The sequence below is a fragment of the Anser cygnoides genome, chromosome 21 (assembly GCF_040182565.1).
Source record: "Anser cygnoides isolate HZ-2024a breed goose chromosome 21, Taihu_goose_T2T_genome, whole genome shotgun sequence".
NCBI lineage: Eukaryota > Metazoa > Chordata > Aves > Anseriformes > Anatidae > Anser > Anser cygnoides.
In genome coordinates, this window is record NC_089893.1 from 2,080,260 (window position 1) to 2,108,256 (window position 27,997).

Sequence of the window (27,997 nt, forward strand, 5' to 3'; positions counted from 1 at the left end):
GAGCCCGCCCCGCCCCGCCCTGCGTGTGACACGTTTCCAGTAAATTGTTTTTAAAAAGTCAACGTTAAAAAACAAACAACAAAACAAACAAACACAGCCCCAGCGCCTCGCGGGCCCGCAGCCCCCAGCACCCCCCGTCCCTCAGCTCATGAACTGCGTGTAGCCCTCGGCCCCCGTCACGATGACGTCCATCCAGATGCGCATGGCCTCGGCCGACGGGGCCACCACGTAGTACAGGCGGTCGTGGGTCTTCACGCAGAACGTCAGCGCCGGGTTGGGGCTCTGCGGAGGAGAGCGCAGTCAGTTGGGGGCTGGCAACGAGGCCGCACCACGTGGCACCCGTGCCCCAGCCCCACGGGACAGGAGGCATCGGGAAGGCGGCGTGCTCCTGCTGCCCCTGTTTGGGGTGTGTGGCCAGCCCCTGAGGCAGGTGCGAGGCGCTGGCAGCAGCTGCATTAGGGGCACGAGGCACTGGCTGTGCCGGAGTGGACGCGGGGGGAAAGACCGGCGTCATGGCAGGGAGCCTGGGGAGTGAGAGGCAGGCAAAGGGGACAAAGCCCTGGAGAAGCGGTTGAGAGCTCAGCTACATGCTGAGAGCAGATGCCCACCATCAGCAGATGCCCACCACAGCTGCGGGGCAGGCAGTGGCTCAGTGAGGGGGGCTCTGTGCTGCCCAAGAAGGTGGGGGGCAGCCCCAGCTGCCTGCAGGTCTGGGACCAGGCTTGCTGCACAGGGGGTCCGTTCACCAGGGGCGTTCCCAAGCGGTCAGTGTTGGGGCCCATCCTCTTTAATATCTTTATTGATGACTTGGATGAGGGAATTGAGGGCAGCCTCAGTAAGCTTGCAGATGGCACCAAGCTGTGGGGAAGTGTCAATCTGCGGAGGGTTGGAAGGCCCTGCAGAGGGACCTGGACAGCCTGGGTCAAAGGGCAGAGGCCAATGGGAGGACATTCAACATAGCTCAGTGCCAGGTCCTGCACTTCGGCCACGACAACCCCATGCAGTGCTGGAGGCTTGGGGCAGAGTGGCTGGAAAGCTGTGCAGAGGAAAAGGGTCTGGGGGTGCTGGTCAATGCTCGCCTGAACATGAGCTGGCAGTGTGCCCCGGGTGACCAAGAAGGAATAGTGCAGCCAGCAGGGCCAGGGAGGTGATTGTCCCCCTGTGCTCTGCTCTGGTGAGACTGCAGCTTGAGTGCTGTGTTCAGCTTTGGGCCCCTCACTACAAGAAGGACATCGAGGGCCTGGAGTGTGTCCAGAGCAGGGCTACGAAGCTGGTGAAGGGCCTGGGACACAAGTCCTGGTAGGAGCGGCTGGGGTGTTTAGTCTGGAGGAGGCTCAGGGGAGGCCTTACTGCTCTCTCCAACTACCTAAAAGGAAGGTGTGAGGAGCTGGGGCTCAGCCTCTTCTCGCAGATAACCAGTGATAGGACTAGAGGGAATGGCCTCAAATTGCACCAGGGGAGGTTTAGGTTGAAAATCAGGAGACATTTCTTCTCAGAAAGAGCAGTCAGGCACGGGGATGGGGACAGGTTGCCCAGGGACGTGGTGGTGTCACCATCCCTGGGGGTGTTCAAGGAAAGGTTGGACGTGGTGCTGAGGGACATGGTTTAGTGGTGACAGTGGTGGTAGGGGGGTGGTTGGACCAGGTGATCTTGGAGGGCTTTTCCAACCCTAATGATTCTGTGATTCTATGATGCTGGTAACCCGGGCATCCTCACTGCAGAGGACACAGTGCAGGCAGGTGAGAGCACAGCAAAGCAACCCCCAGCTCACCTGTAGGGCCACGGCTCCAGCACAGCACCAGGCAGCGCTGAGGCTGACGCTGAGAACCAACTGTGCAAGCATCCCCCTTGCAGCTGGGGTAGGCTGAAGGGGCTGGGACACCTCTGAGACCCTGCACAGAGCACAGCATGCAGCCCTTTCATTGCCGAGGGGTGGCTCATGACAAAGGGTGCCCTGGCACGGCACAGGGCATAGCCTGGGGCCAGAGGCTGCCCAGGGGAGGCCCCACTTGTCCCTTGCTGTGCTGGGGAGGAGCAGGGGGTGCTCAGAGCCAGGGACTGGTGCTGGGGTGCGGTGTCAGTGCCAAGGGTTGCTGGTGAGTAGCGTGTTAGTGCTGACACGCAGCACCCAGGGCAGGCAGGATACGTACATTCACCAGGCTGAGGATGAAAAGTCCTTTCTGGTTAGGAAGGAGAGAAGGAGAGAGGAATAAAGAGCTGGAGAGCAGGATGGGGAGAGCCTAGGCCCCCTGCCTGGCGAACACACTACCTATCATAACCTGCCAGTTGGCCTGGGCAAAGCACAGCCATGCCCACGCACCAGCCATGTCACAGACACTGCCTGCCCTGGCAAGGCCAAACCCGGCACAGGGACAGCCCTTGGGCCCTCGGCCTCAGACCAACCACACTGGATGCATCCCTGCTGTGGGACAGCATGAGCTGCCCCTGCTGCTGCCTCCAACCTGCACAGATCAGCGCAGTGCAGAGGATGCCCTGGGCGCTGAGGGCACGACGCGACAGCAGTGCCCAGGTCTCACCTTAGCAGCGCTGCGGAGGTGGTCGTAGTAAACCTCTTCGATGGCTTGAAAGTAGATGACACCCTTCAGCTTTGTCTCGTGTTTATCTGCCCGAGGGAGGGAACTGGTGTCAGCTGTGGTGCTGCAGATGAGGGCACGAGGAGGGGGAGGGGGGCAACACGTGTGGGGCAGGGGAGCCTGGAGCCATCCAGCCACCATGCTGGGGCCAAGGGCTGAGCACAGGCTGGCGCAGGACTGGCCGGAGAGGTTCCCTCCAGGCAACGCAGGCACTCACCCACGTAGTAGGAGACTGTGCGCTTCATGCGGTCGAAGACAAACCAGCGTTTCTTCCAAGACTTTATCTTGCCCCCCATCTTAACCAGGTAGCCCTTGCACATCTTCTCCGTCAGGATGACATGGTAGCAGGTGTCCACGCTGTGTCCTGAGGACTCAATGTGCAGCCGCAGGTCAAAATCCTCCTTGCGGATGGGGAGGTACCGTGTCAGGGGCCGAGCCTGGGAAAGAAACGCTGCTTTGCAAACCCTGCTGTATGAGCACCACAGCAAGAGCTGCACACCCACCAGCACCACCAAGCCCAAATTGGCATCTTCCTGCCTGGGGAGAGGGGCTCTAGCACCCCAGGAACAGCTGGGAGCTGCGGCCCCAAGCCCCACACCTGTGAGAAGTGCTTCTCCCGCAGCTTGACCTCCTTCTCCACTAGCTTCTGCCGGCGCGTGGTCTCGTCCTGCAGCTGGCGCTCCAGCTGCTCCCGACGCCGGCGCTCATCCTCCAGCGCCTGCCGCCGCAGCTCCATCTCCCGTTCCTGCAGGCACAGAGGTGCTCAGTCCCAGCGGCTCAGGGACCTGGCAGCTCAGGGACCCAGTCCGTGCTCTCAGCCCCCAGCCTGCTCCCAAGGATGCATTTGCTCACCCGGGACTCCATGAGCCGCGACTTCTCGGCGTGCGCCTCCTTCAGCATCTTCTCCATCTCCTCAATCTTTCCTGTGTCCATCCCGCTTGCGCTGCAAGACAAGCGCAGCCGTCACCCAGGCACAGGCAGCCCGTCCCTGCACAGGACCAAGTGCCACTCGGCCGACACGTGCCGGCAGCACTGCCAGCCACCCCAGCGGGCACGGCAGCACCCAGGACAGGAGTGCTCAAGCCATGCCCGCTATGCAGCACGGGTCCTGCTGCCCTGCCTGCACCACGGGCTGGCTCAGCATGACCAGCTGCTGCTGGAGCTGCTGGATGCAGTGGCAAAGCCCCTATGCTTGGACGGGGCGAGGACAGGGCCTGGCACATTCCACCAGACACCCCAAGGACCAGCCCCGGAGAGCTGATGCTGGTGGAGGCTGTGGGTGAGCATGGGATGAAGGATGGTGCCATGGAGGTGTCGCAGCAAACAGCTCATGGCAGGAGGCTCCCATGCAGCACTCGAGCCCCTCCCAGCACAGCCTCAACACCAACCGCCAGCAAACCCTTCCGAGCCCCAGCATCTCTGTGAGGATGGGGCCTGCACCTCGGGGCAGCAGCAGGCTGGGAAGGGCATCCTGGCTCGCCAGGCAGCTGAAGTGCCTATGGCAAGGGCTCCAGGCTGAGCTGGACACACAGCCTGCACCCCTCTGGCTGCTCAGCCTGGGGCCAGGAGCCAGCCCCAGGATTACCTGGACATGTTATCGGGTGAGCAGGCCGAGTTGTTGCCTGTGGAGATGCTGGTCTCCATGCTGTCCGAGCTCTCCAGGCTGAGGGTGTCATACGCGTGGTCCAGCTCCTCAGCCCGGGGCCCCACGCTGTGGGCATGGTGGTGATGGAGGATGGAGTGATGCATGAGCGGGGGGTAGGAGGTGGGGAAGGGAGGTTGCCCGTGCAGGGCTTCCCACTGTGACTGAGCCTCAGCTGCCGCTTTCTGCTTCAGCTCTGCCAGGCGCCGCTTCTGCTCCTCGATCACCTGCTGACCTGCACCCCGGGAAGAAGGAGAGAGGCAGGTCAGCGGGCAGGAGTGGGCCAGCAGGCTCTGCTGCCTGGGCCCACAGGGGCACAGAAGCCACTACGATGGAGCACCATGCTCAGAGCCTTGCTGAAGCCCAGTTTGGGGCTGTCCCTGAGAGCAGGGCTCTGTCCAGCTCTGCTGCAGCACCGTGCCTTGCTGAACACTGCACGCGATGGACACACGCAGACCTGCACCTGGTGAGCACCTGCTGGGGAGCAGGTCAGCGCTCTGCTCGCATTCCTGGGAACGCCACAGGAGTTGCAGGGGGAATAGGGGTAAATGGAGGCAAGAGCTGGAGCCGTGACTCCAGGGTGGGCACAGCAAGTACCCTGGGCAGCAGCATCCTCTGGGGAGGAGCTGGGCTCAGAACCCAGTGGGAAGTGGCACCCTGGTGCCAGCCCCAGCTCTGCAGGCGAGGGCTAGGCAGGGCTGACCCAGCTGCCTGGTACCCAGCAGCTCCCAGCCTGGCTGCCCCCTCTCCAGACGTGGGGCTGACATGCTGGCACAGTCCTCCCAGAGGGGTAGACACAGCCAGCTGCTCCTCCAGACCATCACCTGGCACAGAGCAGCCCACAGGGCCACATCCTTGCCCACACTCAGACACACGCAACGGTGGCAGCCAAGGGGCACATGCGTCAGGCTGGCGGGAGCAGGCTGGGCAAAGCACTGGATGGGGAGCAGCCTGGGACCATGCTTGCCAAGCCCCCACGCCAGCTACAGCACCCCAAAGCCTCACCTCAGGGAGCTCTGGCCTAAAGAATGCCACGGACAGGGATGTTGGTCAAGGTGGCAGCCCCTGAGGTACGCCCGCTCTTGCCCCTTCACTCACAGACACAAACATCTCAGCACAGCACCAGGTGCTGCTGAGCCCCACCACAGCACAACGCTCAGGGGGACAGGGAGGCAGGGCCCAGGCTCCCACACGCTCCAGGCGGATGCAGGTGCACGGAGCAGCGAGCTTCTCCCAGCTCCTCTCACGTGGAGCACCCACGGGGGCTGGGGGTTTGTCAGTAACCAGACACTGACAGGCACCCCGGGGTCCTGGCTGGTCGTGCCCCCTCCCCATCCACGCAAAAGGCACCAGCGAACAGCCATGCTGCTGCCTTGGGGCCACTCGAGGCAGTCCGAGCCACTCGCGTTTCTACCTGGTACATCGCCTGGCTGCAAGGGCTCTGCTGAGAGTGGGTCAGCTGGAGGTGCGCCGTCAAGTGGAGGGGTTGAGGGAGGGGGAGAGAGAGGGGAAAAGCAAGAGACCGTAAGAGAGGCGCCCGTGTCCCGCTGGAGCCTTGCTGCTGCCCCCAGCCGTGCTGTCCACAGGGCTCCCACAGCCCGGGGCAGTCCCGCTGCCCTTGGCCAGGCAGGAAAGGGACAGAGCCGCGTTCCTTCCTCTGCCAGGCACTGGCCAAGATGTGCAAAGAGGCTGGAGCACAGCCAGAGCCCGGGCTGCCCTGGGTGGCTGGGACGGGAGGCGCACCCCGAGGAGCTGGGGCGGCGTGGAGCTTACCCTTCTGCTGCAGGGCCAGCTGGCGCTTGGTCTCGATGTCCTGCAGCGTGGCCGCCAGGTTGCGTGGCAAGCTGCCTGCGTGGCTCTGGGCGTGCGGGGGGCCCTGGGGCAGGACAGCACACGGTGAGCACGGCCCTGCGTCCCCGGGACAGGGCTGGCACTAGGCAGCAGCCCCCCACAGGGCACGGCTCCCCCTGCAGCCATACCTTGGGTGAGGGGCTGCGCCCCAGCATGGCGATATTGAGCTGCGAGGATGACGGGGTGCTGCTCTTCATCCGAGGGGGGAGCGCACCGCTGTCGCCCTCCATTTTGGCACGATAAACCTGGGCACAGAGACGCAGAGGTGAGTTGGGAAAGGGAGGCTGCAAATTCCCACAGTGGGCAAGGGCTGAGAGCAGGGCTGGCCCCACATTCCCCTCACTCCAGCAGCGGTGCCAGCTCCTGCCCCACACACACGGCACACCACAGATCTGCTTGCCCCAACGGTGCCAGCACAGCGTGGTTCCGGAGGACACAGGACACGGCCCCGTGCTGCTGTGGGCTCCAGCACCCAACCCCGAGTCCCCTCCACGCTCGGGCCTCCCCCAGGCACAGCAGCTTTGCACCATGCAGTCCCCACGGCCTGAGCCGCTGCCTCAAGGGACTACGGGGGGAGCAGGGCATTACCTGGAGAGACTTTTGAGAAGAGTGAGCTTTAGCTGGAAGTGGAGGAGGGGAAGAACAAGGAGAGATAGGGGAGGAGGAGGTCTCAAAGCCAGCCATGACCTCCTGGTACCACTTCTCTAAATCAAGAGGCGGGAGCCACGCTGGGCCCCCTGGAAGCTGCTTCTCCATCTGAAGAGATATTGCACGAGACGGGAGGGAGGGACAGACGGACAGAGAAACACAGTAAGAGGGACAAACACAGAGAGAGTGAGAGGTCAGAGCATCCCTGCCCCGTGCCTGGGTGGTGCCCAGCCCCGGGGAGCAGGGCCGCAGGAGGGGAAGTGCAGACCCCAGGGACCCGTGGTTCCCGGCTGAGCCCCGGCAGCTCCAGAACACCCCTGCCCCTCTGCTGGCCAGCACCACGGGCTGGGCAGGGCTCAGGCAGGTGCCACACAGGCAGCAGAGCAGCAAGCAAGGAGCTGAGCAGCCACGGACAACTTCCTGAAGCTTTTTGGGCTGCACGGCAGCACGCCAGGCACCTCAACCCTCCCTGCATGTCCTTCTCAGCCTGCTGGCACCCCTCACCACCAAGAGAGTGCTCAGGGGCAGAGGGAGGGAAACAGGACACAAACCTCTGCGGAGATGGAAGGAGAAGAGAGAGCCAGCACAGAAGGAGGAGGAGGAGGACCGCAGCCTGGGGATGAAGGAGCTGGAGGGGCACGGCCCAGCGGGGAAGCGGCAGGGGCACAGACGCTGCACAGGATCCCCGAGAGCTGCTCAACGGTCACGTACTGGGCAGAGAGAAGCAAAGTGAGCTGGGAGAAGGGACTGTGGGCAAGTGTGGCCAGACAGAGACAGGCACAGCGGAACAAGCAGTCGGCAATGGAGACAAGCCCGCAAAAGAGGGCTTAACATCCCCAGGGGGAAGGCCAGCTGGTGGTGATGACAATGCTGCCAGTCTCCCCAGTGCTGCAGAGCACAGAGCAGGGACATCGGACGTCCCCTCTCCAGCCCCTCGTCTTGCCTCCAGCCCAGCCCAGGCCAGGCACTGCGCAGGGGACGAAGCTCTGTCCCAACCTGCTCTGCATCCTCCTGACATGGGAGCAGCGGCAGAGCCTGCAGGAGCCAAAGGCAGAGCGCTGCCACGCTGACCCACTTGCTCCCTGCTCTGCTCCCGAGCCTCGCTCCAGCACCCGGGGGGTGAACCCTACCCGGAGCATACAAGACACATTCCCCAGCTAGGAGACAGGGTCACTCCCATCACTCCTCCTGCTCAGCTGCAGCAAGAGAAATTACCCAGCCTAGGAAAGAGGCAAGCGCTGAGCACCGGACACAGGAGGCGGCCGTGCAGCCAGCCCACTGCAGCTTTGCTTCCCGCAGTGCTGCCCAGGACGCAGAGCGGGCAGCCCCTGGAAGGCAACCCGAGCATGCTCTGGAGCGGGTACCTCGTTGGCTGCAGAGGGTACAGCAAGCAAGAAAGAGCGTTGAGCAGCAGCAGGGGCAGCAGCAGAAGCTTTAGTGTCCAGGCTGGAGCCATATGCATTGCTGTAGAACCTGAAAACGTCAGACAGCCTCATGTACTCCTAGAAATCCACAGTGGAGGAGAAGGAGGAGAGTTAGACCCATGTGCTAGCTCATGGCACTGACTGCAATGCAGGAGTAAACCTCCCCATGCACGCGCATACCCCGCCACCACCAGCCAAGCCCTTCCCTGCCAGCAAGCGGGGCCAGGTGTCCCAGCACACTGCCTCTCTGCTGCCTTAGGTGCAGCATCACTGGCTGCTGGGGATAGAGGGCTCCATCCTGCACTGCCAAGGCTCCCGTCACCCTGAGCCCAGGATCTCCGAGGTCCCAAGCCAGGGCATGCTGGTTGCAAGCCCTCTCTGGTGAGGCAGCACTGGAGGAGGTGCCTCAAGCCACTCTGGCACCAGCCCAGGCATGGGGCTAGGGCCAAAAGCAGCACCCCTGAGAGCTTCCCCCCCCGCAGCCTTGCAGCCGCCATTCCCATGCCACTGCCAGCCAACACCAGTGCAATCTGGAGCAGGCGAGGGCAGGCAGAGTCCCTCTGTGCAGCCCCGCAGGGGTTCGGTGGGCAGAGCCCAGTGCCACTGTCAGCAGGAGTGCTGGGCACCCACTGGGAAGCCTCACATGTGCAGTAGCATGCCACAGACTTTCCCTCAAGGCTTAGGCACTGGCAGAAATTCACAGTTAAGTATCTTCTGTCAGACAGCTCAAAAGCCACTTCCTCACACTTTCTGAACCAAACATGTCAACGCGATGAATTTCGGAAAGCATGTTGTTTTTTTTTTGGGGGGGGGCGGGGGGGGGGGAAGTCAGGCTAGCAGGATGGGCAAGGATGCTGTCAATTCCCCAGCCAGTGGTAAGCACAGAGAACGCTTGGGGCGTCTGTGCAGCACAGCGCAGTGCCAGGATTCGAGCGGATGGCAGCAGCATGGCGCGGGTGCTAGCCTGTCACAGGAGGAGCACAGCAGGGACAGGCACCTGGTGCCAGGCTCAGCTCAGCCTCCTGTGTTAACGAGTCCAGCCACCAGACGGCCAGACTAGGGACACGCAGGGCACAGCGTGCTGCTCCGAGGCGCTGTCAGCCTGTGTAGGGGCTCTGGTGTCTGCCTGGCTGCCAGCGAGGAGACCCAGGCAGCAGCTCGGTCTGCCCGGCACGGAGCAGATGGGGCAAGCACACAAGCACGTGCAGTTAGTGCCATTACCTCTTGTGTCTTGGGGTAGGAGTGGGCAGGAGAAGCTAAGGAGGCAGCTGCTCCTGGCAGGGGGCTCAGGGGCTTAGTTCCCTCTAACAGCTCATAAGGCTCTGAGATTTGGAGGGTTTCCTGTGGGAGGGTAAAGATCACATAGGCAAGGCAGGCACAGGCAGCAGGGACACAGCAGCAGGAGCCCCTGCCCCCCCGGCAGGCAGAAGGACGTGACACCGCGGCACAAGGGGACCCCGCCGTCCCACCCCTCTCCTAGCAGCGGACGGGGAGGCACCACAGCCACAGCCCCCTGGTGAGAGCTGGGCTGGGAGGCGCTCTGCAGCTGCACTGTCCCCTCTCTGGTGGGCACGCAGCCCTTGCTGTGCCACCTGCTAACAACACGGACTGTCTTGGGGCTCTTGCAGCATCCCAGCAGCCTGGAAGAAGATGCTGCTGCTCCCCAGTCCAGCTCTGTTGCATTTACCTCCCTCCCAACCTGGTGATGGTTCCTGCAGCCCACAAATAGGCTTAGAGCAGCCAGGAGCACCCAGCTCTAGCCAGAAGGCACTGGGGAGCAGAGGAACTGCTGCAGACAAGAGCTTGCTGTGCACCAGGCTCATCCCCACTGGTGAGAGCAGCTCTGCATGGCAGGAGAGCAGCTCTCAGGACAGTACCCATATCCTCCCAGTTACCTCTTTGAGTGCTGATGACATCTTGGGGAAGCTCCTGCCACCTGTGACGAGCTGGTATCGCCTCTCCAGAGACACAAGCTTCTCATTCTCCTGAAGCACACAGTGACAGCAAGAAGGTTATCACCACCCTATGGCCAGGCCCCACCAAGCTCATCCCAACTGCCAGCACCTGTTGCAGGAGGAGGCAAGATCCTGTCTCAGCCTAAACAGCGACAAGCCCCAGCTGGGATGCTGCAGAGACCTGTCCTACCCTGCACGGGGATACATCCAGCCCCAAGATTCTCTCTAGCAGAGGCTGCTGGTGGGGCAGCTCTGCACGAGTAGTATCTCCATCCCCTCCCAAAGCACACCCAACACTTTGCACACTCCAGCACCCACAGCGCAGGCACGAAGACCTGTGACGAGTGGCTGGGGCACCCCCAGGACCAGGGAGCGTGTGCTGGCCCAAAGCTGCCAGCATTACCTTCTGCAGGAGCTGCAGGACGTTGTTCCTCTCCTTGGCCAGGCGTTCAGCCTCCTGGGCACTCTGCAGATGGATCTGGGCAGCCTGAGCATCCAGGGCAGCCACCCGGTCCTGGGGGACAAGCAGGGGTTGAGCCGCTGGGGGGAAGGGAGGGGAGGAGGCTTGGCTGGGGGCATGGGGGTGCTGGAGGGCAGCCCAGCCACATGGGGCCTGCTGCCCTGCGTCCCTACCTTCCTGTGGGCAATGCTGCGATGGTACTCAGCCCTGCTCTGCAGCAGCTGCTGGCTCCGTGTCTCACGCTCCTCCTCGAGCCGGCTCTCCCTCTCCAGCTGCTGGAACTCCAGGTCCTCAAACAGCTTGGTCTCCGTCTCCAGGGCCTCTGCTTCCTTGAGACACACAATGGGGCAGCTGCTCACTCCTTTGCCTCAGTGCAGAGGTAACGGAGGAGGCACCAGGCACAGACCCCGTGGGATGAGGAGCTCACAATAGCTGGGACGGGAGGCGCACCCCTGAGGAGCTGGGGTGGCGCCCAGACCTTGTCCAGACCAGCTGCCCCCATGGGACCCTGTTCAGGCTGGAGCTGTGCCCTGCCAGGCTGTGGAGACGGAAAACAGCATGCACCACCACCACCAGCACCAGCCGTACGCGGGGAGCGTGGCAAGCACCCCCGTCACCAAGCTGATGGCAGGCAGAGCCCACCGCGGACCGACACCGTGCCAGACAAGCACCCTTGGGACCTCCCAGCCTTGAAGCAGTGGTAGCACCCTGGGACAGAGGCACTCAGCTCACGGTCTGAAAACGCTGCCCCGGCAGCGCTCGCACTGTGGGAACGCATTTCCCACACTTCGCGAGAGGGACGGATGCTGCTCCTGGGCCACGCGCGGCACAGAGGCAGCCGCTGGGGCTCCTGCATACCAGGACCACTGGTGCTGTGCCACCCCATCACGTCCTGGGCCACAGAGCATCCCTGCCTGCCACACACCATGGGCAGCACCCACTGTAACACAGACCTGCATCCAGCACAGGAGCATCTGCCACCAACCTGGAAAGGGGCCGCGAGCAGGCTGTGTGTGAGTGCTGCAGTGAGAACTGCTCTAGCCACAAGGGAGGGTCAGCAGCTACCGGAAAACACCAGATAATGGGAAAAAAATGCTGTGGACTGACGCTAACATAAACCATCGGGACTGTGTAAATAAATGCGCACAGGAAATAGCTGGAAGCAGACACACGCAGGGACATGGAGCTCCCTGAGGTTCGTCCTGGGGAAGCAGCCTGGGGACAGCACTTCTGGAGGACAGGGACCAGCTCCTGCGCACCCAGCACCAGCTCCCACAGCCAGCGCTGGCCCAGCCAGACACACGGACAGAGCTGCACCTGCACACCCTGGAGATGCTCAACGTCCTGTCAGGATGGCCCTGGCACAGGGCTCATGTCCTCCTCCACAGCTCCTGGGGGGCAGGCAGGGGTGCAGCCCCAGTGCCCCACGCCCGTGTGCAGGGCAGACCCTGCTGCGACCAGCCGAGCAAGTCCCCAGGAGGGGACCCCATGCATGGCGCAGGGCTCTGCCGTGAGGCACACAACTCCTCCTCGGCACCCTTGGGGCAGGATCCGTGCTCATGCCCTGCCTGGTCCAGAGGAGCCGGCCGGGGCAGCCCCGCGCTCTGCCGAGCCAGCACCACGCCGCGGGGCCAGGCGAGCGGCAAGCTTACCAGCACGGCGCCAGCCTCCTCCAGCCCGGGTGCGACGCTCTCAGTGCGGCCCCAGCTGCCAGGGAAGAGCTGGCCTAAGCTGGAGCGGAAGGAGGTGGGCCATGGTCCAGGAGGGGTGGGGGTGAGACACTGACCCTTCGCATCTGCTCCCGCAACTGCTCCCGCATAGACTCAGGGCAGTTATCAAGGTGGCTCTTCGACTCATTGTAAAGCGCCCGGAGTTTCTCTAGCTCCTTCCTTTCAGCATCAACCTTTGCCCTTTCCTGAATCAGGGGAGAACAAAACAAACAAAACAAGAAAAAAGAAAACAAAAAAAAAGAGAGAAAACACTTCTCAAATCCGCGCCATGCAGAAGCTGCAGGATTAGAAAGTGGCTAAGCCAGAGGGGCACATGGGGAGGAGCACGGGGGCATTTACCAAGAGATTGAAAGAGCAAAAGCCACAGGAATCCCAGGCTGGGTGACGTTACAGGGGTTACAACCAGCCCTGGACCTCAGTTTCATGTTTCTATGCCAAAGATTTAAGGGCAGTGAAAAGCTCAACATTGACCTGGCTTTGCAGCATGGCTAAAGTCATCCCAATCCTGCAAACTGCCCATCACAGGGCTCCAGGAGCTCCAGTCACTGCCAGAGGCCCCTGCTTTGCTGCGCAGCCATCTTCAGGATAACTAGAGACTTCTGTTCACGATGCTCAGGCAGAACCCAGGACACCGGCAGTTAGCCAGAGCAGGTCCAACACACCGGCTAGGCAGCCAGCACACGCCTCTCGGTAGCAGCGTGGCTGCCTGGAGAACGGCAGGAGGCTGAGGACCACGGTCTCCTTTCAGAGCTGCTCGAGCAGTTCTTCAGCACGTCAGTGGCAAAGCAGATGTGCGACAAATGCTTGTTTCTGGCTGCTGTCTGTACACCAGAAGACACCCAGCTGGCAGGGCGGCATGCCCTAACCCTAACCGCTGGCGGCTGCGCTGGGCCCTGAAACGCCTCCCGCTCGGTGCTGCCGAGTGCGGCCAGGTCGCAGCTGCAGCAGGACCGGCACAACAGCAGCTGGCAGCATGGGCCTGGCTGGGGGCTGCCTCCCAGAGCTCCTGCAGCACCGTACAGGGCTGAACACCATGAAGCACTACATGTAACACTTGTCCAAGCTGCTGAGCGCAGGAGAACCAAAAAAGCAATCAGGAGTCCCAGCTCCCTGTCTCCAGGTTCTCTGCAAGGATAAACCCATGGCACACTGGACCCTGCGCACGCCACGCTTCTGTGCACTGTTAAAGCAAGGAGAGCCCTGTCCTCACCGGGACACTGCTAAGAAACCCTGCAAACCCTTGCAAGCCTTTAAAGGAATTTTGTCCATTAATATTTTGTCTCAAGATCATGTTTCACAAGCATCTTTCACTAACTTAGCTTCTGCAGTACTTGTCACTGCTCAGAAGTCAGGTAATAACATTACGTCATCTGTAAACACGCCTGTGTGGTCCCCTTCTGTGCCTGGCACTGGATTGTCCCTGCACTCTGCAGCCAGCTGTGCTCAGTGGCAATGGCACTGGTGGCACCAGCACACCGCTAGTCCCCTCGACCTGCGGCTCTCCCACCTGGCACCGGCTGCAGATGCATCCCTGGAGCTGGTGCAGGATCCCCCCCGGCTCGCTCGGGGCAGAGCGGAGCCGCTCCCTGCTCCCCACAGCACAGGAACACTGAGCTGGGGCTGCCGCTCCCTCCTGGTGCAGACAGGAGGTAACGCAGAGGGGACGCAGCGCAGGCGGGACGTGCCACTGCCCCGTGCTCCCAGGGGGCTGCTAGGGAGGTGAGCGCAGTGCCCAGGGCTCTGGGGCACCCATGGGCATGGGAGGCTGCAGGGCGGGCAGGGGTGTCAGAGATTAGTGGCAGCGTTCAGAGCAGGCACGGTTAGAGCGGGTTAGTGCAGAGTGAATAGGAAAGCAGGTGGTTGAGTCAGCAGACTCAGGGAGTGAGATTTCTTTTTGCTCCTCTCCTAGCTCTGCACAACACTGCCTTTCACTAGAGAAGACATCTGCAAAGGGCTGGAAAATCAAAAACAAAACACAAAAAACGTAACGCCACAGGGGTCCTGTCGTGACATGCTGGTGGCAGCTCAGCCCTACATGGCTCCAGCTGCCCACGGGCAATGAGCAACACAGGTTGGGCTCCTGCAGCCACAACCCAGGGCTGCCCCAGGAGGGCAGGGACGCCAGCATTGCTTCATGGTGAGGGATGGCACCAGCAGACAGGGAGGGGACATCAGCTTCAGGCAGCAGTGAGCTGGGCACCCCGCAGCTCCCATGCTCCCAGCTCCACAAGGGCTGGAGACCCTGCGGCTGCCCCACGGGGCCAAGCTGAAAGCATCCCGGGGAGGCGAGCTGCAGCCTGTCCTCCCGCAGGGACCACAGCAGTTGCAGCAAACAACTCCAAGCCCAGGAAGGGAAGGAGCTTGGGCCAGTAGCCCACACTGCACCCCAGACCTCCTGTCAGCCACTGAGCTGGGTGAAGCATCCCACAGAGATTTCCTGGCCAAAGCTAGAGAATGTTCGGAAGAGGGGGGCACAGCCACCTCCAGCAAGATGGACGCTACAGCAGTCACCACCACTGCACATGGCCCCGCAAAGAATCCCAACAGGCAGCAGAGCTGACGGGCTCCCTGCAAACCTCAACCAGCAGCAAGGGCAGTGCCAAGGCCTCGAGCCTCAAGGTAAGTGCTAGGAAGGCTCCGTGACACCAAGCCTGCCAGCAAGATCCAACACAACGCATCCCCAGTGCCATCTCTGCCCTCCTCCAGCAGGGCTGTGGGATGCCGCACTGGTCCCAGACAGACAGGGGAGAGGGAAAGCCACCAACCGGCTCATTCACCTCCACCTCTTCCCCCTCCGCACAAGCACAGATGCTCCCTCTGTACTTGAAAATGCCCGTGGTGACCCCATGGAGCTGACGCTGCAGGTGTCACCAAATGCCTCAGCAGTCCCCAGGGACAGGAGGACGTGTCCCCCAGGGAATAAATGCAGCCTGGGAGACCCCACCAGGGTCAACCCCACAGGTGAACACCGGAGCTGGGAAGAGCACACCACAGCCCCAAAGGGACAGTCCTGCCTCGGGGCTCACCTTGTCCCGCTCCTTCTGGATGCTGGCGTCCAGGCTGGAGAGCTTCTCCTGCAGCTGCTGCACCACCTCCTGCTCCTGCTGCAGCCGCACCGCCTCCGACTCCCGCTCGCCCTGCAGCAGAGCCCGCTCAATCTCCGCCTGGGTGGGTACAGCCACATCAGCACGGTCCCAGCCCCCTCTGCTGCCCTGCACCCACTTGGGTCCTGCCAGGACAGGACAGGGAGGTGGCCCAGCTGGACATGAGCCACAGCCAGCAGCTCGAGCTCAGTCTCAGATCACACGTGCTGCCCGTGGGATCAGATGCCAGCCAGTGATGACAGTGAGCCACAGGGTGAGTTAGACCCCAGCAGGGCTCCCCAGACCCTCACCTCTCGCAACATCTCCTGCAGCTGCTGCTCCAGGTCCTTGACATGGCCTTTCAGCTCGTCCAGGCGACTGAGCACGCAGGCTCGCTCCTCCTCCAGCCGGTGTGCCTCCTTGGCCCGGGGGCCCACCAGCTCCTCATGCTGCAGAGAGTGCAGGTCAGCACGGCACGGGACAGGCTGGCGTGGCGCAGCACAGCACGGGCATCCCCATCCCCTCACCTCGTGGTGGGTGCTCTCAGTGCTGCTACACTCTTCTTTCAGGTTCTCCTCATCCGACCTCTCCAGGCTCTCCCTCTGCCGCAGCACGCCCAGCTCCTCCGGGGCACAGCCCAGCCCTGCGGTGCCAGCGCCCCTGGGTGCCTGCCGGCCAGCATCCACATCCCCAGCCAGGAGCTGGGGTGCATCACCCAGCTCCGCGCCACCCGTCTTGGTGTACTCGGCACAGAGGTTCAGGATAGTCTCCAGGCGCTGCCGCTCCTGTGGGGAGGCTCAGTTAGCACGGCCCTGCAGCATCCAGCCCAGCCCACACCACAGGTGGAGCCTGCAGCATCCCGCACCGACACTGACTGCCTGCATCCCTGCCAGGACATGGGCCTTGCTGCCTGCTGTGCTCGGGGGAGGGGACACACCGCCCGTCCAGCACGTGGGCTCTGCCCAGGCTATCTGGGAGCCAACGAGCAGGCAACAGGAACAGTGGCCCCACTCTGGAGCACGTAAGGGAAAATGTTTTTTGGGGGAGCGCTGGCTCCAACAGCTCATCGCAGCCATGCCAGTTGGGCTCAGGGCACTTCCACTTCTCAGCAGCGTCCCCTTCATGTCACCCAGCCCTGGGTGCCTGTCCGCCCCCCCAGTCACTCTGGGATGTCACAAGCCTCCGCACACAGGAAGCGCTTCCCCTTGCTCTGGGGACATTGCCCACCTCAGCAGGTCCCAGCCACCCTGACATGCTTCTGGCACCTCCATGCACCTGGGGGCCACACTGCTCCACACCCCCCGCCCGCCCGCACTCACTCCAGCCCCGGACGGCAGCCAGACCGTCAGCCCATGGCACATGTGATGCGCCTGGAGCTGGAGACAGGCTAATTACAGACAGCAGCCCCAGCCGAGCGCCGTGCTGCCTCTGCATGCCACACGGGGCTATTTCTAGATGGTGATTCAGGCCATCTGCACCCACCATGAGTCAGGGATGAGCAAACAGGGATCCTGCTGCCCGGCCAGACGGGCACCAGCACTGCTGCCCACGCTGCTGCATAGGGACGGGCAGGGGGCAGGCAGCACCCCAGCTGGGGTCCCAGCCAGCACCCAGGGGAGGCACCCCCAGCACACGGAGCCCCAGAAGGCGCAGGCTGCACCTCCACATTTGCCTGGTCCCCTCCCTGGGAAAACAAAGGCGGTGCTGCCAACAAAGGCGTGCACACCAGTGACAAGCACAGGTTGTCCTGGGCATGACACCAGTGGGGACACACATGTCCCCGCACTGCGCACCCCAGATGGGCGAGCCAGACAGAGCCAGGGAGCGCTGTCCTGGCCCCGCTGCCCCCTGCAACCCCTGGCTGCTCCGGGAGACCCACTCAGCAGCAGAGATGACAGATGCACAGGGCAAGCCCCACCCAGGCAGCTGCTCACTCTATAAAAACTCTATCCCCATCCCTAAATATAGAGATGCAATGCCCACAAGAGCCTCCCAGCAGTTGCCAGCCTGGAACAGCATCTGCACACTACGCACAGGCAGCCACCACATCCCAGCTAGAAGCCACAGCCCTGGCAAGGACTTTGTGAACTCAGAGGCACTAAAATTTACACATCTGCAACAGAAAGCAGGCATACATATCAGAACAATGCTGCCGTAGGCTAAGCCCATGGTTTTCCTTGGCTGCTGCAAGCAGAAGGACTTGGTGCAAGGCAGCAGCTCCCCACACACCCTGGGGCACCAACAGCCGCTCCCGGCCATAATCTCTCTGGATAAGCTCGAGCCTGGGAGCCTGTTCACATCATTCATAAGCTGCTGTTAGCAACTGCAGCAAAATCCCCAAGAGAAAAGGCCTACATTTTAAAAACGACAGAAGCTCAAAGCCATTTGCAAAGAGCACACCCTGTGCTGCCTCCAGACCCTCAACACCCTGGCTTGAACTCGCCAAGCCTGGGACAAGTTCCCCTTCCCAGCTGCCACACCTGCCCCCCGTGCCGCCGGGCTCACCAGGCGCTCCATCTCCTGCTCCCGCATCCGCTCCTCGCGCTGCCGCCGGTGGTACTCCAGCAGGTCGTCCTCATTGTCGCTGATCTCGGTGATGCTGTTCTTGCGTTCCCGCACACCCGCTGGCAGCCGCATGTCCCCCGACAGCTTCCGCTGGGCGCGGGGGCTCTGCCGGGGTGAGGGCATGGCCAGGGAGCCCAGGCTGTATGCAGGGCTCAGGCAGGAGCCAAAGCTGGGGCGGCGCGGGGCTGGCTCTGCCAACAGCGGAGACGAGGGGCTCCCAGCCCTGCTGCTCCTCCCTGCTGCGGGGCTCGGCTCGTCGTGGCCCTTGCGCCTGGTGCGGGGGCTCCCAGGAACCTCTCTGCCCAGCCGGGGCTGTGGGGAGGGGGCATCTGGGGCTGCCCGGGGGCTGGCAGCCCTGCGCGACAAGGAGGGGCTTAGCGGAGGCAGCTCCCGCATGCTCTCCACAGTCCTCCGGGCTGCCCGCGGGCTCTCGGGGGGCTGCAGCCCACGGCTGCTCTGGCTGCCGTGTGCCGGCCCTGCAGCATCTGGGAGAACCCTGGCTGCGGGCTGCCGGACAGGGCTGGGGGCTAGGGGGTCCCTCGGCTCCCTGAAGGGGCTGGGGGGCCGCTCCTGCAGGGCTGCCCGTGCCCGTGGCACCGAGGAGCCCAGGGTCCTGGGGGCCAGGCGGGGGCTCCCAGACGGCTGGGCGCGGGGGCTGCCTGCCCTGTGCTCCCCGAGGCCGATGGAGATGGGGGCCGCGGGGCTGTCCGGGACGGCCTGCCAAGCGCGGGGGCTCTCTGCCGGCCGCGTCTCGCCGTGGCCCCCATAGGGCAGTGCCGGCAGGCGCTGCGGGGGGGGCTGCACGGTGTGGTTGTAGCTGGAGGAGCGGAGCGGCACGACAGGGGGCACGGCCGGCCCCTGCTCCTGGCTGCTGGGTGAATGGCTGGCATAGCCACCGCTGCTGGTGGGCGAGGAGAGCGGCGAGAAGGGCGGGGAGGCGTTCTCGTAGCTGGAGCCCCCCGAGGTGGCGCCGGGGCTCAGCGGGGGGGACAGGAGGCAGCGCCCACCCCCATTCACCATGGAGCACAGTGGGGACTGGCCGCGGTGAGACGGCTTCTTGCCAGGGGACGCCGGCTCCTCCAGCACCAGCGAGTCCATGATGTCCTGCAGGTCCTTCTCGATGGAGCTCACCAGGGAGCTGTGGCTGGGCTGGGCGCGCTCCCCCGCTGCCAGCTCGTGCAGGGGCAGCTGGCGGCTGCCGTTCACCAGGGCCTCGGGCTCTGCAGGCAGACATGGGAGCAGGTTTCAGAGCAGGCTGAGGCCCCGCGCCGCCCCGCTCCTGCAGACCCTGCCCCACCGATATCGGAGCAGCACAGCCGCCTGCAAGGTGCGGTCCCCACAGAACGACCAGCACTACAGACAGCCCCTTCCCCAGCCCAGCCCTGCTTCGAGCCACCCTGCAAGACTTGCAGAGGGTTTGAGCCCCTCTCCGAAGCCCTCCGCTATCACACTGACTGTCCCCGGGGACCTGGGGCCAGAAGACAGGCTGGCACCCAGCTGGTGTCCCACTGGCCCCATCACCAGGGAAACAGAAACCTGATAGCTCTGCCTGGCCTCTGGTGAGGTGCCTGCCTCGAGGAGCTCCGGCACCGCTCCCCAGGGAGCAGCTGCCCGTGGGGCTGCAGGCACCCGCTGCTCTCCCCCGGCATGCGGCAATCCCAGGGGGCTGCCCCCTGCTCTGCGTCCCTCACACATCACCGGCTGTGAGAGATAACCTGGTCAGAAGCACTTCGTAGCTGCTCTCTGGGTGGCCAGAGAGACTCCTGGCACAACGGGCACAGAGCACACACCGAGCTAACAGCCCGGCCTCTCACAGCCTCTTACAGTAAGCGATGGGATCGAGCAGCAGCCTCGTCTGCTCAGCAACTCCACGGCAGGCCAAAGCTAACTTCATTTCATTAAATCCTCTCTCCCCACAACACGAGGCCCCTGCCCCATCTGCCTGCAAAATCATTTCATGGGAGCAAGCCGAGCGGCCCTGCAGCGCTCTGTGACAGGTAGCCAGCAGGGCTCAAGCCACGCTGGCAAGCAGCCCCCCACCTGACACCAGCCCCGCTCGGGAATGCATGGCATGTCTGGACACAGCTCGGCAGGCCACCACCTCAGGTGCTGCCCAGGAGGCACCAGGCTGCACCCCAGCCCCCTGCACACCACCAGTATGCCCGTCAGAGAACGAACTCGTAACAGCAGCCACGGCTCCGGGCCAGGACAGCGTGCCACCCCGGCTGCGTCACTGCGCTGGCACGGAGCAGCTCTCCACGCTGTGACGGGGAGCACAGCAGGCAGATCTCAAGCAGCCACAGCAAAATAGGCGAGCAGCAGCCCAAAACACCAGCACAAGGAGGTTTCACACCCACCTGGCCCCTGCAGCAAACTCCAGGAGCACCAGGAGCCCTGAGGACATCAGAGAGGCCCTGCTGTGAGGAACACCACTGGTCGCAAGGCCCAGGAAGAACCCAGAGGAGCGGGCAGCATCCCTGCACAAGCAATCCTGGCTGGTGCCACAGGGGCAGGGGGTGCAACCAGGGACCACGTGGGAAGCAGCTGCGGGCAGTCACAGGACATTCTGTAGACACGGCAACTCCTTGTGTCCTTTCTCCCTGTCCCCCAGCTGCAGGGTCTGATGCCTTCCTGGCCCTCAGCACCGTGCACGTGGCACAGGGGAGGGTGCCAAGCTCCTCGCACAGTGCCAGGGCATGCTGGTCGGGGCAGGGAACGTGGCTGCCAGCCCTGGTAACTGCTGCTGGGTTTCAGACATCTCCAGACATTGATCTGCCAGGGGCCAGGCACACTGCCTGGGAGCAGCGCTGCCCCTCAGCGCACTCACCCCATCAGCTCTGCAGGAATTTAAGCACTCCACGAGCTCACAGCAGCCGGCCCCGAAGCTGAGCAGGGTGCAGCCGGACAGAGCCAACGAGCACCAGTGCCTGGTGCGATGCTGCCAGAAATACTTCTGGCACCTGCGGCATCCCCAGCCTGGCACCAGCTGCCACTGTGGAAGGACCAGGGGCTATCCCAGCACCAAGCAGGTCCCCTCCACCTCCAGGGCAGGGAGGGATCATGCTGGGAGACAGCAAGCAGCAAACTGTGCTGGCGAAAGCGCCAGCTGTGCCTTGCTGAGGGATGCTGCTGCGCACAGCCCTGGGGACCCCAAGGGATGGCACACAGGAGCTGTGCAGCATCAGCACAGGGCCCGTCGCATCCCCCGCCCAAGAGGCAGAGTGCAGGGAGCTCACGCCCTGCAGACAGACGCAGGGAGATAAGGAGCTGGTTAGATTAAGCACCACAGCCAGGGAAACGGCCTTCACAACCTCTTTGTAGCCACCCCTGAATGTAAACAGCAGCTCCCAGGCGGGGGGGTGAGCGGTGCGCACCCTGCAGCCCTGGCACCGACTGAGGGGTGAGAGCCCTGCCCAGGCAGCAGCACGGCCCCGAGACCCACTTGTGGTCAGGGGACCCAGGCTCGGCAGAAACCAGGAGCTCTGCCTCACTGCCCATACAATTACACTTTTCTCAGGCGTCATTAATAATTAACAGACATCAGCACAGACAACAGGCCGAGTCAACAGCGAGCAAAAGCCCCACGGAGCATCTGTGGATGGGTGCGAGCGATGATCCGGAGAGCATCAGCCTGGACACTGCTGTGATGCTGGGTGAGCTCGTGCAGCTTCATCCCCCCCCCTGCCTCCCCAGGCTGGGAGGTCAGCAAACAGCAACCCTGCCCAGGAGAACCCGAAACGAGGGCTGAGGAACGCCTGCTGCAGGCAGCCTCAAGCCCTGCTGCCAGCTCCCAAGGGGGCTCAGGGAGATCCCTGACATCCCCACAGGCCTGCCTGGAAGAAAAGGGGTCACCTACTTGCTGGCAGTCCATAGATGGCTGCGGGGCTCCTGCCCCCTGCCGGGATCATGCTCTTCATCCACTTGGCTTCAGCAGGATGGTTGAAGCGCAGGAAGGTCGCCTGGCCCAGGCAGATGGTGCAACCTGTGGAGGGAGGGGGTGTCAGCTCCCTCGGGGAGGCAGGAGGGCTCCCCCCTGGGGTGGGCAACAGCAAGGAGACAGCCGGCTGGGCATCCTCGGGTGATGCTGGAGAGAGGAGAGACGGGAGCTGGCGAGGGCAGGCCAGGTGGCAGTGCCTGGCCGTACCATGCTTCCCAGGGTGGGAGCAAGCTCTGCCGTCAGCAGAGGCTTAGGGCAAGCCTGGAATCCAGGTCACTCGCCGCCATCTCCACAACTGGGTGCAGCCAGCGCATCTCGCGCAGCCACAGCTGGGGCCTGTGCCTCGGCACTGCGCGTCAGAGGGAGCTGGCAGCGCTCCAGCGCCGCCGCCAGCTGCAGACAAGACAGCTCCTGTCCACCGCAGGAGAACACTGCTTCTTGGCCCAAACCGGGAGCTTTTGCAGGGAGGGAAGAGGAGGAATGCAGGGAGGGAAGCCAGGCTGTGCAGCCCAAGGGAAACAGCAGCAGAGACTGCAGATAGTCGCCACTGAGTGCAGGCGGCCCCAGCCATGTTGTCTGCTGCACAGCCGAATGGCCGCCTGCCCCAGCCACATACTGAGAGACTGGGGGGCCGAGACTGGGTAGCATGGGGAGGGCAGCAGCCCCATTGCAGACTGCGCTTGCTGCTCCCCCACTGCCTGGATGTAACTCAAAGCACCCCAGTGGGGAAATGCTGCCAACACCTGCCCTGCAAGGGGCTGTAAAAGGTCCCTCGGCAGTAAAGACAACAGCCTCCGGAAGCCACAGTGCCAAAGTCCCACACCCAGCCCAGGGTGCCTGGGAGCAGGCAGCATGCAGCCAGCCGCCTTCTCAGCCAGTGCTGCTGCTGCTGGGGAGCCCTGTGCTGGCAGAGCAAGGCTCCTGCCTGGCAGCCAGAGCTGCCGACACACCCGCTTTGAAGCGCCTGCCAGAGCCCTGGGTAGAGGCTTGCTCCTCACTGTCAGCCGCAGCCGAAAATCCCTTGCTGGAAGGGATGCATTTTTTGGAGCAGCTGAGCTGGCAGGCACAGACCTGGAAAGCAGCGCCAGCCTCAGCCCCAGCCCTGCCAGAGCTGGGGGTCCAGAGGGAAGGGAGCTGGGCTGGGAAATCCCCAGGCAGGCGGTGGGAAGAGGAGGTGGGAAGAGGAGCGTGGACAGGAACCACCCAGCGCCCACTGCCGGGCCGGGGGGAGCAGAGGTGACACAAGAGCATGCACACAACCCTGCGGGTCCCGTCGGGGAGCTGGCCAAGTCTGGCCCAGTGACTGCATCCTGCCTGCCCAGTGGTGACACCAGCACCTGGATTAGCTCTGGGCAGCATGGATCACGCCAGGTGAGAGACACCTCACAAATGCTACGTTAGCTGGCATAGCCATCACTTAGGCTCACCCCCACGCAGAGGGACCTGGGTGCCCCCATGCTCCTCCAGCTCAGGGGAGCCAGACACTGGAGCTGCTCTTCCCAGAGAAGTCTCTGTGGCGTCCACCAACCTCCCGCCCTGCTGAGACCCGCACCTTCCTCCTGTGCCTGCCGCGGAGGAGCCACATAGCACTGCCCACCACAAGGCAGGAGGGAACAAAGGGACATCACGCAGCCACACGGCACCCAGCAGCACGGCAAAGCCCCAGCACCCATCTCCATCACCCATCAGGCCCCTTTCTCCTCCAGTGGCGTGGCTCTCACCACCCCCAGCCCAGGCGGGCTAGGGTCCCCCTTTGAAGCCCCCAGCCACCTCCCAAGTGGGGAGCAAGGGGAGGTGCAGAGCATCCCTCCCAGCCGCTCCCGGGCAGTGAAGGCTCTCCTGGCTTCCAGCTGCAGCAGGAACAACTCCCGTGCCGGGTGAAAGCCCGGACAGCCCCCGGCACGGCTCCAGGGGGCCGGGACAAGCTCCCCCCGGCCAGACGCCCCCCGCGCCCCCGGATCCGCAGCCCGGCGGTGCGGGAGCCCCCGGCCCGGCTCCGGGCCTTTGTGCGGCTCCCCCGCCCCAGCAGCGCCTCGGGTAAATCACCGCCGCTACCGAGAGGCTGCCGGGGAGAGCAGGATCCGGATTTCTGACTCCGGCGCAACCCGACACCGCGGGCGATGAATGAGATGGCGGACGGCGAAGGGAGGGCAGCAGCCGCCGGTGTCCGGGCGGCCGCGGGGGGGGGGCCGGGCTGCCCGGAGCCGACCCGAGCGCGGGGCCGCCCGCCGGGGGGGGGCTCCCGGGGGTGCCTCGGCTCCCGGCCCCGCGGCGCAGCGGCGGCGACTCCCCGCCAGCCCGGCCCGGTGACAGCTCCGCACCGGCTCCGCTCCACGGCCCGGCCCGGCCTTTCGGGTGCAGGCGGGCGGGGGGCAACGAACGGGCGAGGCGGCACCGGCGGCAAGGCAACGGGCGGCGGCTCCGCGGGGCGCCGGCAGCCCGGGGCCGCCGAACAAAGCCCGGCGGCGGCGACGCTGCCGCGGGACCCGGACCGAGCGCAGGCCGGCCCCGGTGCCCGGTGCCCTGCCGCCCCCCGGTGCCCGCCGCCCCCCCCCCAGCCTCCTCTCCGCCGGCCCCCGCCGCGCCCCCGGGCACGGCTCCGCGCGGCTCCCCCCGCACTCACCGCGGAGCCGCCGCCGTGCCCCAGCCGCCCGCAGGCCGCCGCCGCCGCCCGGGCAGCGGGGGCCGCCCCGGGACCGCCCCGGGGAGGGGCCGCGCGGGCGGGGCACGGGCGGTGCTCCCCGCCGCAGCACGGACGCCGTTCTTCCTGCGTGCCCGCGGGCTGCGGCCAGAAAAAGCGACTCCCGAGGGAAGCGGGGCAGCCAGGGAGAGCGCGACGGCGGCTGTGCGGGACCCGCCCGGGGGCTGCGAGCCTCGGCAGCGCCGCTCGGGCTCCCCGGTCCCTCCCCGGGGTGCCGGGAGCCCTCACCCTGCGAGCAGCGGGAGGGAGGCGGTTGGGAGGGACAGCGGGGCCCGCAGCCACCCCAGCCGCACAGGGACCCTCTGAGCACCCGGCCCCTGACGGGCTGCTCCTTCGGGAAAGGTTGGACGTGGTGCTGAGGGACGTGGCTTAGCGGATGGTATTGGGGGCAGGGGGACAGCTGGACCAGATGATCTTGGAGATCTTTCCAACCCTTATGATTCTATGATTCCTTGCAGACCTCAGCAACAGGTCACAAGAGAATTTTCTTCTGGGGCAAAGACAACTCCCAGATGGTGCCAGCACCCTGGCACATCCGCAGCCAGGAGCTGCTGAGACAGGACGGGCAGTGGCAGGATGGCTCCAGAGAGACCTCCAATATCTGATGGCACGACCCTGCCCATGAGGGCCAGCTCCTGCTCTGGAGCTGCTAACACCAATCTCTGCAGCACTGCAGCACAGCCCTACCTTGGGTGAGGCGCGTGGGCCGCTGGATCTTCACTCCGTCGATGGTGCAGGCGTTGCCACAGGGGTGCAGGGTGAGCGTCCCCCGTGCGTTCTCGATGTAGCAGTGCTCAGGTGCCAGCCCAGGGCCCTGAAGGACGATGTCCTTCGCAGCCGTGCCAATCGTGGTCCTCCCTGCCAGGAGAGAGGCTGAGCACTCCTGCTGCCTGGTGGGTGAGACGGGCTCCCCACCGTGCCCACGGGGCCCCCAGAAGCCGCTGCAGGCAGCAGGCAGCTGTGTGGGGTGGGGTGCTCCTGCACGCGGGAGCCACCGCCAGCAGCCAGCACTCACCTTCCTCCAGGGGCAGCAGCGTGATGGCAGTGCTCAGGCGGCCGCTGCCCAGGCTCACCAAGTGTGGCTTCTCCGTCTGCACCTTCAGCCCCTTGCCTGTGTCTATCAGGTCCAGGGGGCTGTTCTGCAGGGGACAGAGCAGGACGGGTCAGGGCTGTGTGAAGCAGCCCATGGGCCCACAAAGCTGGGCAGGGGGCTGACCCCACACGTGCCCTTCTTGGCTCCCTTGCAGCTGTCTGCAAGCAGAGACAGAAGCTGCCTCTGTTGCTGCTGTGCACAACAGAAACAGTTCGTGCACCTTTACAGGTTCCTCACCTTTCCATGGCATAGGATGAGAGCGGAGGGATGCTCATGACACCTGCGGCAGCAGCCTGCTCCCCCACACTGCCCGCCCACCCTGGGCTGCTCTGAAGCAACCTGCTCTGTGCCTCCAGCACACGGACACATGACCCCAAACACCCGCGCGCACACAGCCGTGCAGACAGAGGTGTGGCAGCTGGGCAGGACAGACAGACAGTAGGACACAGAGAGCCCGGGGCTCCTTCCCACCCTGCTGCCAGCCCTGGGGAGCTGCACTGGGAGCATGCCCAGGTCAGGTCCGCGGCGGGGATCCTTGGGGCTTGGGCTACATCTAAGAGGATCCGAGCCAGCAGCCACTTAGCTCAATTGGCTTTACGCTGATCCCGTAACAGGATTGGGTTGAGGAGAGGCCAGAGGGCAGCATCGCAGCAGGGCTGGCGCAGAGGAGAAGGGCTCCCACCATATCCCTGCACTCCATTAGGGGCTCAGCACTGCAGTCACAGCTGGGGTTTGCCTCCCCTGTGCCACCGAGTCAGGGCCCTGCTGTGTGCTGGGGCGGTGTAGGAAGGGCACGGCTCCCTCCACCTGCCGCGGCCCCGTGCACTCACCTGGATGATGGTCTGGACCCTGCGGGTTGGGCTGGCGACGGTCCTGCTGGATGCTTCCATGGTGCCCGCACGCAGGCACCTGCCGATACCAGGCACGGGCTGGGAGAAACAGAGGTGTCAGCACAGGCAGCTGTGCCAGAACTGCCAGCACAGGGCTCCGTCTGTGCTGCAAAGTTCCCTGGGCTCGGTTCCTGTTTCTGGCCCTGCGGTAGCTACCCAAAGCCGGTGAGCATCCCTGCCCAGGAAGACACAGGCTCCAGCTCACCCAGGAACCCCCCCACACATACTAAGCACAGGAAGAAGCTATCAGGCTGTGTGTGGCAGCTCTCCCAGGGACAGGGGTGTGCGGGGGCACCCCACATACTGCCACCCCCCCCAGCCCTCCCACCCCAAATAGGCAACCATCAGTGGCAGGCCTGTCTGGCATGCACCCGTGTGATGCACAGACATGGCAAGAGGCCAGCGGCCACCATGCTGCCAGCCGGAGGGGCCACCCATTGCCTTCCCCCGCATGGGGAGGAACCTGGTGCCGTGAGGCAGTGATTGCCCTCGCCCGGCACTCACGCCACTTGTTGCGCAGGGATGGGACATGGGACAGGATGCTCCAGGGTTACTAAATTTACTGTCATCGGTTCCCAACGTCCCTCCCTTCCGCCCAGGCCTGGCTGCGTGCAGCTTAACCCTTCAGCTTAACCCTTCCTGGGCACGCTGGCCCCACCATGGGCGAGTGCAGCACAGGAGTGGGCTCACCCTGGTGGGGATTCTGGCCCGGGACCAGCTGCTGCTCACAGGTAACAGAATCCTCTCCCTCCCGACTACATGGGCCCCACGGCCTGTGCAGAGCAGCCAGGGTGTGCAGGGCATAGGCACAAGCCCCCGGCTCGGCTCCCTGCAGCAGCCCTGCCCCAGCATCACCCACGGCCCCAGCGCCCCGCCGGGCGAGGGACAGCCCTCCCCGCCCCGCCAGCACCGAGCGCAGCTGCGGGGGCGAGCGGGTGGCTATTACACACTGCGGAAAAAATGAAATGCTGGAAAACAGCAGGCGTTGGATCCAGGGCTGGGACAGAGCCCAGACCACTCCGCTCAACATGAGGGCTGGCTGCCCCAAAGCGACAGCCCAACAGGGCTGTGGCCACCCTGTGCAGGATAGGTGCTGGTGATGGGCTATGACCAGCCCACAGGCAGCTCCCCAGCAGAGGCAGAGCACAGTCCCCGGGTGCCTGGGAGCAGCCCTCTGGTGCCCACCAGGTGCGGACGCGGGACCCCCTGCTTTCCCTTACCTGCCACCCGGTCCTAGTGCGGGTGCTGAGCGGGAGCCTCCGTGGCAGGGTCCCCACATCCCCCACATGCTGCCGGGGCCGGCAACTGCTGCCCGCACGTGGGTGGACCACGCTCCCCAGCATTTTAAGACCCTGTAGCCTGCCCGTACCCCTTCTCCTCACCAACACCGAGGCCCCACAACAACGTCCGGAGGAAAAGCCAGC

At 64.2% G+C, this 27,997-nt stretch overlaps 1 protein-coding gene across 17 annotated transcripts; it reads right to left on the minus strand.

The window, feature by feature from the left end:
- Positions 1-44: 44 nt before the first annotated feature.
- On the minus strand, positions 45-27,949 carry PHLDB1 (pleckstrin homology like domain family B member 1). 17 transcript variants are annotated; one of them, XM_066981178.1, is made up of 27 exons: positions 27,794-27,949; positions 26,514-26,612; positions 25,606-25,729; positions 25,278-25,448; positions 21,809-21,934; positions 17,893-19,172; positions 15,915-16,172; positions 15,699-15,836; positions 15,331-15,468; positions 12,361-12,489; positions 10,748-10,903; positions 10,518-10,628; positions 10,055-10,144; positions 9,381-9,500; positions 8,100-8,237; positions 7,287-7,445; positions 6,676-6,843; positions 6,216-6,332; positions 6,010-6,112; positions 5,651-5,695; positions 4,180-4,471; positions 3,447-3,537; positions 3,193-3,339; positions 2,812-3,031; positions 2,538-2,623; positions 2,151-2,180; positions 45-282 (listed from the first exon to the last, which is right to left on the minus strand). In XM_066981178.1, exons 1-27 carry the CDS (start codon positions 27,914-27,916, stop codon positions 142-144), a joined length of 4,800 nt encoding a protein of 1,599 aa, XP_066837279.1. In that variant the 5' UTR covers positions 27,917-27,949; the 3' UTR covers positions 45-141. The 17 variants fall into 17 exon arrangements, with proteins under 17 accessions (XP_066837279.1, XP_066837282.1, XP_066837281.1 ...); XM_066981181.1 differs by lacking the exon at positions 12,361-12,489; XM_066981180.1 differs by lacking the exon at positions 9,381-9,500.
- Between the last annotated feature and the right edge of the window lie 48 nt (positions 27,950-27,997).